This window comes from Coregonus clupeaformis, unplaced genomic scaffold (assembly GCF_020615455.1).
Source record: "Coregonus clupeaformis isolate EN_2021a unplaced genomic scaffold, ASM2061545v1 scaf1263, whole genome shotgun sequence".
NCBI classification, from domain to species: Eukaryota; Metazoa; Chordata; class Actinopteri; order Salmoniformes; family Salmonidae; genus Coregonus; species Coregonus clupeaformis.
Genome location: NW_025534717.1, coordinates 72,750 through 85,921, shown reverse-complemented (window position 1 = coordinate 85,921; position 13,172 = coordinate 72,750). Strand labels below are relative to the sequence as shown.

Sequence of the window (13,172 nt, the reverse complement as noted above, 5' to 3'; positions counted from 1 at the left end):
GTAATTCTCCGAAATTATTTATTGTTTAAATCATTTTTTACTTTAATTGGACAAGTAGGCTATAACATTTTTGTCATGAAGAAAGTTGTAGTAAGGACCAAGGCTTCCCTGAATACCTTGAAGAAAAGCAGTTGGTGTTGTGATCAAAGACAAAGAGCCAACAGAAAAAAGGAAAACAAAACATTAACACAAAATAATGACAAAAGGTACATTCAATTTCAAGGCCTGTGCCTGCTCTCACTATAACTTTGGAACACAACAACGAGAGTCTGTGTATTGGTTACACAGACTCCCAATGTTGTGTCCCAAAGCGACTCTCACTACAACTGTGGAGCAGCTGTGGGTTCCCCTGAGTTTAACTGTAAATGACCCACAGCGCTCCACCATTGCAGCTAAAGCCAGCAGCACAGCCTTAACAGAAAAACGTGACTGCAGAAGAAAAGAGGACTCAGAGCACCAGAGAATGATGATTCAAACCAAGTCCTCCACTTCATCCCTTTATATTCACATGTTCAGAAAAAAACAACATTTCAACAAAGAGAGAACACAACTCTTCAAATTTAAGAGACACAGGACTCGTTCTTCCATCTCTTGCATAACACTGACCCCCTCTGACTATAGCATCCTTAACATCTCTGTCAAAAGCTGGAAGAGGAACCTGAGGTAGACAACGGTATATCACTTATTGGACATTCACAACCAATACGAGAAGGCAGAACCCTCTCAAACATTCTGATTCTGAAAACATATATAAGAATGAGAACCCTATGGTTACTCCATCTCAATTGAAAATACAAAAACAATACTGTTACTGCACCTGCTCAATAATAACTTGACTATTCCAGCTTTTAATTGTTATCAGAGAGTTGGATTGCAGTCACCGGGCATTATAACAATACAGAGGATTACACATGTAAATAAAAAGAAAAAACAACTAAAATATTCCATTATACAATATGAACTTGACATTTTAACACAGCTTTTCAGACTAATGCTCATCTACAACAGTTTAAAGGGGTATTCACATTCGTATCAAAGATTAATACATTTTAGGCATCTAGGAAAAACTAAATTCAGTTGGTACTTTCTCAAAACTGGGGTATACGAAACCCCATTGAAATAACGATAATATATAATATCTCCTCCAGTGAGAAAAAGTAAAAAAGAATGTAGAAAAATCTGTCTATTTTTTGCTTCAATGACAAATAACAACAAATGTTTAAAAGCACTAACGGTGTACCACTTTCATCTTGGTTTGTGGTCTAATAGACACCCATTTATTATGTAGTAATCAAAACCTAAATGGGGATAAAGCTTTTGGAACCATATAAAATAACAAAATATCATGCAAAGATATGTGTCTAAAATGGATCTCTTGCCAATGCGCAACAGTGACCTGAATTCTTTGGTATACATTGTTTGCCATTCAAAAGAAAGTAAAACTGATTGTGTCACACTTCATGCAAACTGTCATCCTATTAGTCAGAAAACTGTTGATTGAAAATACTGTTGCAATGTAGGATGAGAATCAATATAATATACTGTATATAGCTCTGCATATAATTTCCCCGTACAATGTACACATATCTAGTTGCAACAGTAAAGCTCTAAAGAAAACCAATAATAGGATGATTTGGTTAGTGTGCATGACATTGATTATAATTGTCACTTTAACCATTATCAAGGGCCCAAAATCCTGGGGGCACTTTCTGAGAGAGAATCGGCATCTCAACTCAGTTGGTCACAGAACGGGGGCACACATGTGCAAGGCTTTGTCTTAGAAGCAGCATCTCAGCTGATCTGCGTTTGATTTTTGGTCTAATACATGAGAAAAACCTCATCATTGTAATTTTCCCAGGGACCCGCTGAGAGATCAAAAACAAACTTGAGGGAGCAAACAATTATTTTGTATGATAGCATCAGTCACCGCTGCACATTGGCTGTGATCAACAAATCAAACTAATCTGACAAGTGCTAAATTTATTTTTCTACTCTATGAAAATGTATCAACTACTTAAAGAACAAAAGTAACTAGAATCTGTACTCAGTAGTACACAACAGGCGACAAAAATATAGATATCTTTAGAGATAAAAGTTTTTTTTGGTGTTCATTCCATTCACTTCCATCGCACTGATTTAACGCTTTTGGTTTTCAACAATCATTCTTCACACTTCTCCCATCCCCATGTGTCAAAGAGTTGGACCTCAGATGGATCGGACTTTGGTATAGGAGCCTTTCTGTTTATCTCCGACATCTGAGGGACTCTTTCCCCATTAAGGCCATTTATAAAGCTTTTAAGGTCTGCTGTATTGAAACAGGTCGACACAAGCATTTTTGGTATGTTCTTTCCCAAAATAACCAAAAAGATAAAAATCAACCAACAAAGGATAGCCTGCCATTCCACAGACACATAATTCCAACTGAATTAAAACTGAGAAGGTTTTTCCACCTGTGAGTAGGGCATCACAAGGCTCTGAACCGTAACTGACCTTGTTCTAGAGATACATTCATAACAGATCTATGGCAACTACCCTCTACAATGAGCAGTTCAGCACTAAGAAGATACCCTGTCAGTCAACCATGGTACATTACACAATGCATGGCTTTTCAAATGTACTAAACCTTGTTCCCTGAGTTTAGGAGAATAATAACGCAACAAAATAATGCTTAAAAAGAGGTAGTATAAAACAGGAATTGCAAGGGCAACTGCACATTGACAAAGAAAACAAAAAATTATAATTTGTTAACCATTATTACTATGGATAACCTGAAAAGTACATTGTGTCATACTGGCTTATTATTGAATTTCAGCATCTTATGTAGTAAATTGTACTGGCCTTCAATATACCATAGCCAAACACTCAAAGCTTATTGTAAAGTAACCTGAGAAATAGTCAAATTAACCTGTGATTTAAAAAATAAATAACAAAGCTTTAAGTGAGATCTGCAGTACCCTTACAATCCCGTACTTCATTACAAACAAGGAAGAAAATGAATACAGGACGAATCTTACCTAGCAAAAACAAATTATTGCCATCAGGAAGTATCAGTTGTTACATAAAGGAAGAGACCCCTTACATAACTCAGGTATAAGTCGTTATTATTAAATATATAGTTGGAGTTTACCGAGAGGTAAACTGAGGTAGATAATCAGCAAAAGAAGGGCTCACTCTACACTTTGCTCCAGTGATAAACTCTTAAATAATGTCAGAAATGTAACAGTCACATTTCAAATTTTTTACAATCTCTTGAAACATTCATGGTGGGTGAGATTTTTCTTTCAAACACATACAAACAAACATTTAGAATAAAAATAAAATGAAAAAAGGTACACATTCACTAGAAGAAGATTCTTTGATAGAAATCACCAGAGCCCAAACCAGAGCCTAGTTCTTCCAAAGACCTGGATTTTTGGATTTCTGCTCATTGTCTTTTAGAACAGTGGAGTGGGTTTAGGGTTGGGGGATTGATGGGAGGTCACACACTGCTAGAGAGAATGTGCAGGCTGGGAATTGTCTGGGGCCTGATAGTGGTGATGGTGGCACGGTTTCTCCATGGAGTCTCCAATCTCCAGGTCGAGGTGAGACTGCTCCCCCAGCTCCCCCTCACTCTCCTGGGCAGGGCTGCAGCCTGACCCCCCGCTCTCCTCCTCTCTCAGAGACGCAGGGTTGCTGCTGGGACCAGAGGACAGGTTGGTCATTTCTGTCTCGTCGTGAGAGTAACGGCCCGAGTCGCCTGTCTCGTGGCTGCCCTCGCTGTTGGAGGAGCCCTCTGTGTCAACAGGTGGGCCAAACAGGACCTGCAGGGAGGTGGGCTGGTTGGGTGACGACAGAGACTCATCCTCGTAGCACAGCACTGTTACTCCTGGCTGGTACGAGCAGATTCCATGGCTCTTCCTCTGGGTCTGAGTAAGTAGGAAAGGGTGAACAAAGAAGGTTATTAATATGGATAAAGGGAGGAATATCTGCTGGTCTCACCTCTATTATGTTCTATTGAAGTAATGTTATATTACTTGAACACTTTTGTTTGTTATCTTTCTTACCTGGCTTTTCTTAACATTCAGTTTTTTCTGATTACTGAAGGGAAACCACTTATTTTTCTTCTCAGTGATTGGGTAAACTGGTCCGAGGCTATTGATGATCAGATTTGTTCCACCCTGGAAATTAAATGAAATTCGCAATGCTCTGAATCTGTCTACATTGGTTATTTTCCATGTGCTTTGGAGACATAATGCAATAGGAAATGTTAGAGGAAAGGAAGGGCGTAACTGAGCCATATCCCCTTACCTTGGCATCAATGAAGTGGTCTGCCCTCATCATTGGCTCCGTGACATCAGCATTCTCAGCCTGGCCCTCAGAACCCAGGTGGACTGCAGCAGAGGGGACCTGACCAGCCCCCTGCCTGATGGCTTTAGTAGCTGACGATTTCCTGTCAAACAATCATACAATATTAATATAGAAATATTCTATCCAAACCAACTGGGCTGTCAGAAAAGTAATCTCATATCAAGTTACAACAACTATTACAGAAACAAAAGCACACTGAATCTGTTAAAATGGTTACCTGTTTTTGCCTCTGCAGACAATGATGAAGGCACAGATGATGATGCAGATCAGTGCAATGCAAACCCCCACGATGATCCCTGTCATCGACTTCTGGTCCAGGTGGTAGAAGCCACCAGAGAACACTGCAAGACAGTTGTCACAAGTGATGAGACAGCCACTGGAGACAAGTCATACACTTCTATATAGGCTCTGTGTGGGTACTACATCTCCACACTGTGTATCAAAATCAATACAGCTGACAATCACCTCCCCTGACATTCACAGAGATGTATTACAGTGTAAATAATTTAGCAGGAGACCACGGCTGCAGGCAAAGCTATTGAATTTGAAGTACATCTAGTAGGTCAAGTGATGACAACAAGAGGAATCCTGTCATGAAAGTCAATGAAAGAAAGACCAAGTACACATTAGTCACTAACCTGTAGCTGAGCCATGGGAGCGCCTGGGGTTGTGACCGGAGGTGGAGCCATCGTTCTGCACGGCCAGTTCCACGGTGTGTGAAAACGGCCCGTCTCCCATATCGTTGGACGCAGACACCTTGACCAGGTAGATGTTCCCCGGCTGTAGGTTCTCTAGGAGAGCCATGGTGATGCTCCCTATCACAGAGAAATAAGTGATTAGTGACCTATGTCAACCCATTTGAGCCTCAGCAATAAAAGGAAATGTAAATGTGAATATTGTTTCAACACGCTGCGGTGTTGTCATTCTCCATGTGTTCCTAAACATAGCTGTTCAAATTAATCTCTAAATAAATGAACTGTGGAACTGGAGGAAATATGTCAGGCCTGACTTTTTTTGCTCCTCTCTCCCATTTTCAACTGACCCATGAAGAACAGGGGTTTACAACTCAGTGGAAAAAAACACACATAAAAAACCTGAGGCATATGAAGGGCTATTTGTGACCAGATTGTCAGGCAAAGGACGGAGGGTCAGGGATCAAGGGGATCTAACCCCCCCCCAGTACCACCCAGCTCCACTGAGGTCCCAGCAGTAACGGTTGGGGTGACAGGGTTGATTTACAGTGGTGGGGGGCTGGGGCAGGGTAGGATGGCTTTGTGAACAGCCTCACCTTTGACCCCCTCACCTGTGGCTTAGAAGGAAAGATCAGATGCCTCACATTTCCTGGAGTCATCTGCTCTCAATTATGCCTATGCTACCCAGAATCTGTGTTCTTTACCCAGGAGCTGGACAGTATTACTTACTGCCACACGTGAGGCCTTTGGGTACAGAAAACATATATGTGTGTTGCTATGGCCACATTAACTGTATGGCAGTAGTCCATAGTAACTACAGCGCTCTTGACCAGTGTGTTTCAGGTTTAATGATTACAATATTGAGTGATTGAAGTCCTTCACTTCACTCACTTAGAAGAGGAGAATGAGAATATTGGACCTAAAGCCACAAAGACAGATCATACTCTCCCCCCCAGTGTTAAATCAAAGCTCCCAGTATAGAATCCATCCTTTGATTGGTAAGACAACAGGAGGGGGTTATCTAGGAACAACCAGAGATCACAATGATTAGTGACAAATACAGAAATGGATCGGAGGAGGAAATGAATCGATTTCCAATGGCCTGTATGGTGTGGAGCTGGGGCAGGGCTCTCTGTCTCTTCAGCCCAGTTTATCTCTCTCTCTCTCTCTCTCTCTCTCTCTCTCTCTCTCTCTCTCTCTCTCTCTCTCTCTCTCTCTCTCTCTCTCTCTCTCTCTCTCTCTCTCTCTCTCTCCAGCTCACCTTCTCTCTGCAGCACCTTCCACTCTCCAGCTACCCAGGCCTTCCTGGAAGCGTAGAGGATGGTATAACGTGTCACCGCCAAGTTGGCCTCATCTGGAAGTTTCCATGACACCAGCGCTGTGTCGTCCTCGATCAGAGTCACTTTCACACTTGACGGTGGCAGAGTAGGTGCTGGGGAAGAAAAAATGACAGTTTTACCCCTGAGGCTAAATCGCTGACAAAGATGTACAACTGTCATAAAAAAATATTTGCTCTTCGTAACTGGTAATGAGTTTTGAGGAATACTGAAAATTAAAGTCTGAACCAGGGCCTAGACCAAAGCAACATTTCAATCAGAGTAGCTTCTTTGATGTCACTAAAAAGGATAACTACATCTCACAAGCTGTGGCCCTTGATTATGATCCCTTTCCCTAGAGATGTGTAGATATGTGTAATAATGCAGTGAGAGACTGAGCATATAGAGTACTGTGCAGTTCAATGAATTTGCTCCTGTGTGTGTTTTTCTAATCCTTTCAAGAGAAAATCCCCATTAGAGGGAAAATGAGAGCTCATTGTCAAGGCTCTGTCAAGTGGTTGCACTCTAGTTGTGATTTGTTTGCAGAATGCGAGAGTCCTGGGGAAATAAGCAGTCTTAAGACAGGCACAATAATTTCAGTAAGTATTCTATTTCAGTAGGCTAGTAAATACCATCGGAGCCCAAAAAGGTTGAGAGTATATTCTAGTCATCTATACAGCATGTGCTGCTGTATGAAGCCATGTTGGTGCTCACCTTCAGGCAGAGTGCTCTGGTAGACCACAGGGCTCCAGGGGCTGGACAGCTGGTCAAGGTGCAGGCGGACAGCAAACTCATACCTGGTGTTGGGCTCTAAGTCCGGGACCAGGATGTTCTTCTCAGTACTGTAGAGGAGAACCACAATGATAAAAATGTATTTAGAACATATACTGTATATGGAGATTATTAATCAGATCCAATACTTTGGCCATTGACCTGCAAATGCTTAAACCCGTACTAAGTGCTACCCTGAGTCATATGGCCATACTAAGCACCCTCTATCCAGTTATATGACTATGTGCTATGGGGTATGAAGAGGAAAGTATTATATAGGACCCTCACGTCTGCAGGTAGAGCACCAGGGAGGCGTTCTGAAGGCCCACAGGGTTACAGCGGATGGTGTAGTTGACGGTCTGGCTGGAGGTGAAGGCTGGACGCCCCCAGTGGAGGAACACGGCAGACGAGCTGTTGGCCTTGGCATACACGTGGTGAGGGGGTGGCGGAGGGGGCACCATACGATCACGAACCGCTGATACACACAGAAAAAACAAAAAACAATGTTAGAGGTACTCATGCATCGAAGGATTGATAACTATCATCTATCAGAACTATCATCTATCAGAACTATCATCTATCATAACTATCATTATCATAGCTTTCATCTATCATTATAGACAATGGTTTCTTGCATTATGTGAAGAACTTACAGACACATCCAGGGGTGCTGATAGTCTGGTCTGCCTGGTAGCCATCTCCTATGAAACTGAACGCCAGGAGCTTCACATGGTACTTCTTCCTTGGGTCTAAAAAAATAACAACATTTACATATCTTTCACTGTAGGCCAATGGGTATAGTATCCTTTTTTGCAATGTGATCTAAAGTGGAAGTGAGTGTGTCTGTCCACTAGGGGGCATTACACTGAACCAGAGGCTGTGTGATTTCTCCAACCAGTAGGCTGTGAGGGTGCTGGAACAGAAAGAGCATGGCTGAGAGGTCAGTGAGGGTTGGCGTTTGGCTGTGTGGGGGAGAGAGTGCTGGGAGCCCAGTCCCTAGGTCAGTTCCTGCCCTGCTCAGGGCACTGGGGCACACAATAGAGGCGCTCCTCTATCCATCACTCTGTCACTGGGCCTTTTCAGGGAGAATAGGGGAGCCCTTCCCCCACCCAGGGCTGCTGGCCAGTGGTCAGTCCTATTCAGCTCCAGGACAGGGGGGTTAAACCACTAGACAATGCCCCCCCACCCTAGGAAAGACAGAGCGGTCAGTCACATGGCCAGATTCAGTGGCCTTACAGACCCCAGGTAGAACAAACGCTGCTAAGTCAAATGTCTTCTCTGTACCCAAAAGGCCACTGATAAAGAGTTCAGGCCAAACACTATCCAAATGTTTCACTTCATATCTGCTTTGATTGCCTCATTTTTCTCCTAGACTATGATCTCTTGTCATCCTGGAATAACCAGGTTACTGTGCATGACATATTCAGAAGAGGAGGATGGGGTTGGAAAGGTAATACTTTAATCATATTAATGTGTTATTACCCTGTCTTGTTCGTAACAGTAGTATAACTCATTCCAGAAAAATTGTCTGAGCTAGAGTATGACTGTATTGGGTGAACCGGCTGCAGTGTATTAAAATATCATTACACAGGCAATTACAGGAAGCTCCTGCTGCAACCTTGAAGACCTGGCTGAAATAGCTGAGGATCTATCAAACTAATGACTTACTGCCTCCTAGGAATTCCAAGGCTCTTCAATATTTCAAAGTATGTCACCCATCATTACACACAGAGTATGCAGAGGAATCTGAGCAAATGATCTTCAATCTGTGAGTGTTAATTCAATACGTTTATTTTGAAAAACACTGTGGGACATATTGATTTGCATTTCAGTCGTCAGTTGTTGAAACAGCACTGAAATACAGTATCCACTAGTCTAGAGGAAACTGAACTGCTGCACAGCCTTACATGAGATCTTACAGCACATCATAGGCCTACGTAAGAGGCTGTGGGATGAGACATCATTATCCAACTGGAACAGATTTTGAAGAGGGTGGGTATATAGAAAGTAATCTATGCTTTACAGAATTATATAGTTAGACTGCAGTACTTCACAAGAAGATGTACAGAGTAAAGGTACTAATAACAAAACTATAGTCAGTGGAATAGTGAGCACCAGTAACCGAAAGGTTGCTGCATCGAATCCCCGAGCTGACAAGGTAAAAATCTGTCGTTCTGCCCCTGAGCAAGGCAGTTAACCCACTGTTCCCCGGACACCGAAGATGTGGATGTCGATTAAGGCAACCCCCCGCACCTCTGATTCAGAGGGGTTGGGTTAAATGCGGAAGACACATTTCAGTTCAATGCATTCAGTTGTACAACTGACTAGGTATCCCCCTTTCCCTTTCAACATGGAACAGTAATGCAGTGTTGAACATGACCACTGGGTTGTGCTCCAGGACACAGATGTTGAGAGGAGCACAGGAGTGTGGATTCAAACTGAGGTCAGGTCTATAATAAATAATAAATAAATAATAATATGCCATTTAGCAGACACTTTCATCCAAAGCGACTTAGTCATGTGTGCATACATTTTTACGTATCCTCAGTTCCAGTCACAGAAGCAGTCATTTATGAGTTCTATGTTACTAACAGCTTCTGTGGTCATGTCTCAACAGAGATTAATAAAAGGTAGTCAGTTAGATCAGGGTTCGCCAAACCCAGTCCTGCCCCATGTTTAGATTTTTGCCCTAGCACTACACAGCTGATTCCAAATCATCATCAAGCTTTGATTATTTGAATCAGCTGTGTAGTGCTACGGCAAAAAAAACAAAATGTGCACCCAGGAGGGGCCCCAGGACTGAGTTTGGAAACCTTAAATTAGATTATCTAAACCCCAGGGTAACCCATGTTGATAATCTGACAAACTGCTAGAGGGACATATTCACTGCATGTATGTGAAAATATATATTGTAATGGTGAGCAGGTTCTATATCTTCAAAAGAGTTGAACATATCAAAAAAGCAATTACAGTCATTGTGAAAAATCCAACCACTTTGTTGAACAACCGTCTCATCATGTTTACTATGCTCCAAGAGCTAAAACAACGGTGTTTTTTCTAGGATCGATCTGAGGGCCTTGAGGCTACGGGAGGTTCCAGGGGGTGGAGTCAGGGCCATGGGAGGCAGGGGGATGGGGAGGAGGAGAGGTTTGAGGGTTTGAGCCACTAAGACCCCTAGCCCTGAGGAGTCTCAATGGAGCCAGCAGGTCAGGCCTAGATAAAACTCAGAAGGAATCTGAGGTCATGGGTGTGGAATACGAGTTGAGCCTCTTTTTTTTTTCTCCCTCAGAATCCTTCCCCTTTCTCTGTGCCCTAAGCCTTAATGGGGAAAGATAAGTGACTTGCAGGAGGGGAGAAAAACGACTTAAAAGTGTATTTGAAGCTATGTAGTATCCTCTAAAGAGTAGATAAACGGAAATATTACTGATAATATGCCTGCATAAAAATACGAAGCTTCTCTATTTATATTTCTACATTATAGATGGGTCAATGACTAGGCTACTGAAGTCATTTATTACAGAAAACATGTAGTTATGCTAATGAGTTGTTGTTTGTTGAAAACAACAACAGGAAGCGGCAGGGGCGGCAGGTAGCTTAGTGGTTAAGACCGTTGTGCCAGTAACCGAAAGGTTGCTGGTTCTAATCCCCGAGCCGACTAGGTGAAAAATCTGTCGATGTGCCCTTGAGCAAGGCACTTAACCCTAATTGCTCATGTAAGTCGCTCTGGATAAGAGCGTCTGCTAAAATGACTAAAAATAAAATATAAAAAAATAAAAATAACTGCACATATTTTTGAGGTTCCTATATCTTTACTTTCTCTAGTAAAAGACAATAAATTAGTGCATAGCTTCCTCCTGTCCCATGTCCACTGTGGTGTCCACAGTCAGGCTGGCTTTGGACAGACCCAGGGGCTTTTGTTCGGCCTCAGTGTCCATCTCTGAAAAGGAGCAGTCAGGGTCCCACAGTCCCACCCCTGCCCAGGTCCACAGCACAATGAGCCCGCCGTATTATGCAGGAGAGGGGCTGGGAGAGGGGGCAGGCTGTGACATCTGGGACATGAACTTTGACATGGAATCTGGGCAAGTTAAATCCTGCCAAAGGAGGGGTTATGGACACCGCTCTTAGTGGGGGAGGGTCAAGCAGGGAAACTGAGCAGAAAAGAGGGAAAAACACCAAGAGACAAAAATAAAAAGCCACTTAATAAATGATGATAAATAGTGCCAATAGGAGGAAATGGTGAAGAGAGAGAGCAGAACTCTTCAATGGGCAATTTCATAGCCGATATAATGAAAGCATGATTAGATATGGCAAGCTCAATTGTTCAGCTTAACTGCTCTTTGTAACCTAGGAGTGTCCTAAGGTTATACTTTGTTAAAAATATTGTTTTTCTGACCTAGAATAAATTAAAAACTTGCAAAAGTTTTCTGTAAGCAATTTAGGAGAAAATATGGAATTTTACTCCATGGAAATGCATTGAAGTGTTCATTTTCCACATGGTTTGGGTAAGGTTATCAAGGATCTCCATGGTTGAAGATAAAAGGTGTCCACACAAACCTCCCCCTCTGTATGGAGTCACCCATGCTTGCACTAACCGCCACTCACAATAAACCCTGGTCAAAAGGAAATGTGTATTAGCCCTGGCTCATTCAACAACACCAAATCCCTCACAAACATAAGATATGCTTCAGTTGCCACATAATAATGGGCAATAATCACCCTGTGTGTGGCTTCAAGGCCAAATGTTTCTTCTTAGATATCACAAAAACTAATATCACTCAATCACAAAAACTAACATCACTCAAACTTGTTGTGCCTTACTCACTTTGCTTGAGAAAAGTTAAAAACTAATTTCCTCAGAATAATACACAATCTGCCTAACCTTTACTGCCATTGCGTAAAGACACACCAAAGTGAAGCTGGTTCATTTTTCCGTCATTCCCATTGGGTTAATCATTCCCGTTGGGTTAATCTTGCAAGGCTTTGCTCTCCCCATAAATTATGATGCCAGTTTGTATTTGAGTGGACATTCTTGAGCTGTTTGTGGTCACCTGATTTTTTACAGCCGTTTTGCAGATCCTGCAGGCCCCTAAGGCTTTGTTCTGCCCTGAGAATGGCCCCCCAGGCCACAGCAAGCAGGGTCTGAGCCAGGGCCATAAATGTCAACTCCCACACTGATCCACACAACAGCATATATCATAGGGGGAGTGTATATCTCCCTCTGACACACACACACACACACACACACACACACACACACACACACACACACACATACACATACACATACACATACACATACACATACACATACACATACACATACACATACACATACACATACACATACACACACACACACACACACACAGTTTATTGATGTAGTGGGCCCACTAATACCCATCTATCTTTTATCTGACACCAGGCATGCAATAACTAACGTTTTCCCAGAGAAAAGACCACTCCACGATGGGCATGGTGGCCCCAAGCTATGAGATAAATCTACTACAGTAAACACAGTCCTGGTGCCAACAGGTATGGGAGGTATTTCAACCCTGACTGTGTCGCGAGAAGAATAAACATGAATGTATTTCAACACCATGTCCATTTATACACTGAGCTACAACCTCTCACATTCCTCACTTAGAGAGCCCTTTCAGTCATGTGGAATGGTCTTAAGAGATAATTTAGTAATCGCCAGAGCAGAGCTGGTCTGTTTCTATTACAGATTTATAACCCAACCATGTTAATGTTTTTTTTTCTGTTAGACTCGATAATACAGTAACGGTTGGCTTGTTGTCTTTACCACATCAAAGCTAAGTGAATTTAGATCCCAGGGATCTGAAATACTTATCAAGTCACTCAGTGAGATTGGTGTTGTTCATAATCCCTGACTGATCGGACACATTCTCTAGGCTGTGTGTGGTTGTGGTTTCCAAACCTGTGTGACTGTCACAAGTGTCCTTGGGTGAAGTAAATAGTTAAAGTTAAAGCCTCTGTTAATTGCATTACTATCAGAGACATTACAGCGTAATCCCTTATCCTGGAT

At 42.3% G+C, this 13,172-nt stretch overlaps 1 protein-coding gene across 1 annotated transcript in view; it reads right to left on the bottom strand.

The window, feature by feature from the left end:
- Positions 1-484: 484 nt before the first annotated feature.
- The window catches only part of LOC121540890 (protogenin A-like), a 43,037-nt gene continuing 30,349 nt past the window's right edge, over positions 485-13,172 (bottom strand). The window contains exons 11-19 of the mRNA XM_041850012.2: positions 7,780-7,875; positions 7,415-7,601; positions 7,070-7,197; positions 6,301-6,471; positions 4,986-5,162; positions 4,565-4,688; positions 4,288-4,429; positions 4,044-4,157; positions 485-3,905 (exon numbers count right to left, since the gene is read on the bottom strand). Coding sequence (XP_041705946.2) covers positions 3,489-3,905; positions 4,044-4,157; positions 4,288-4,429; positions 4,565-4,688; positions 4,986-5,162; positions 6,301-6,471; positions 7,070-7,197; positions 7,415-7,601; positions 7,780-7,875 — 1,556 coding nt within the window. The 3' untranslated portion in view covers positions 485-3,488. The remainder of the gene's footprint in view (positions 3,906-4,043; positions 4,158-4,287; positions 4,430-4,564; positions 4,689-4,985; positions 5,163-6,300; positions 6,472-7,069; positions 7,198-7,414; positions 7,602-7,779; positions 7,876-13,172) is intronic.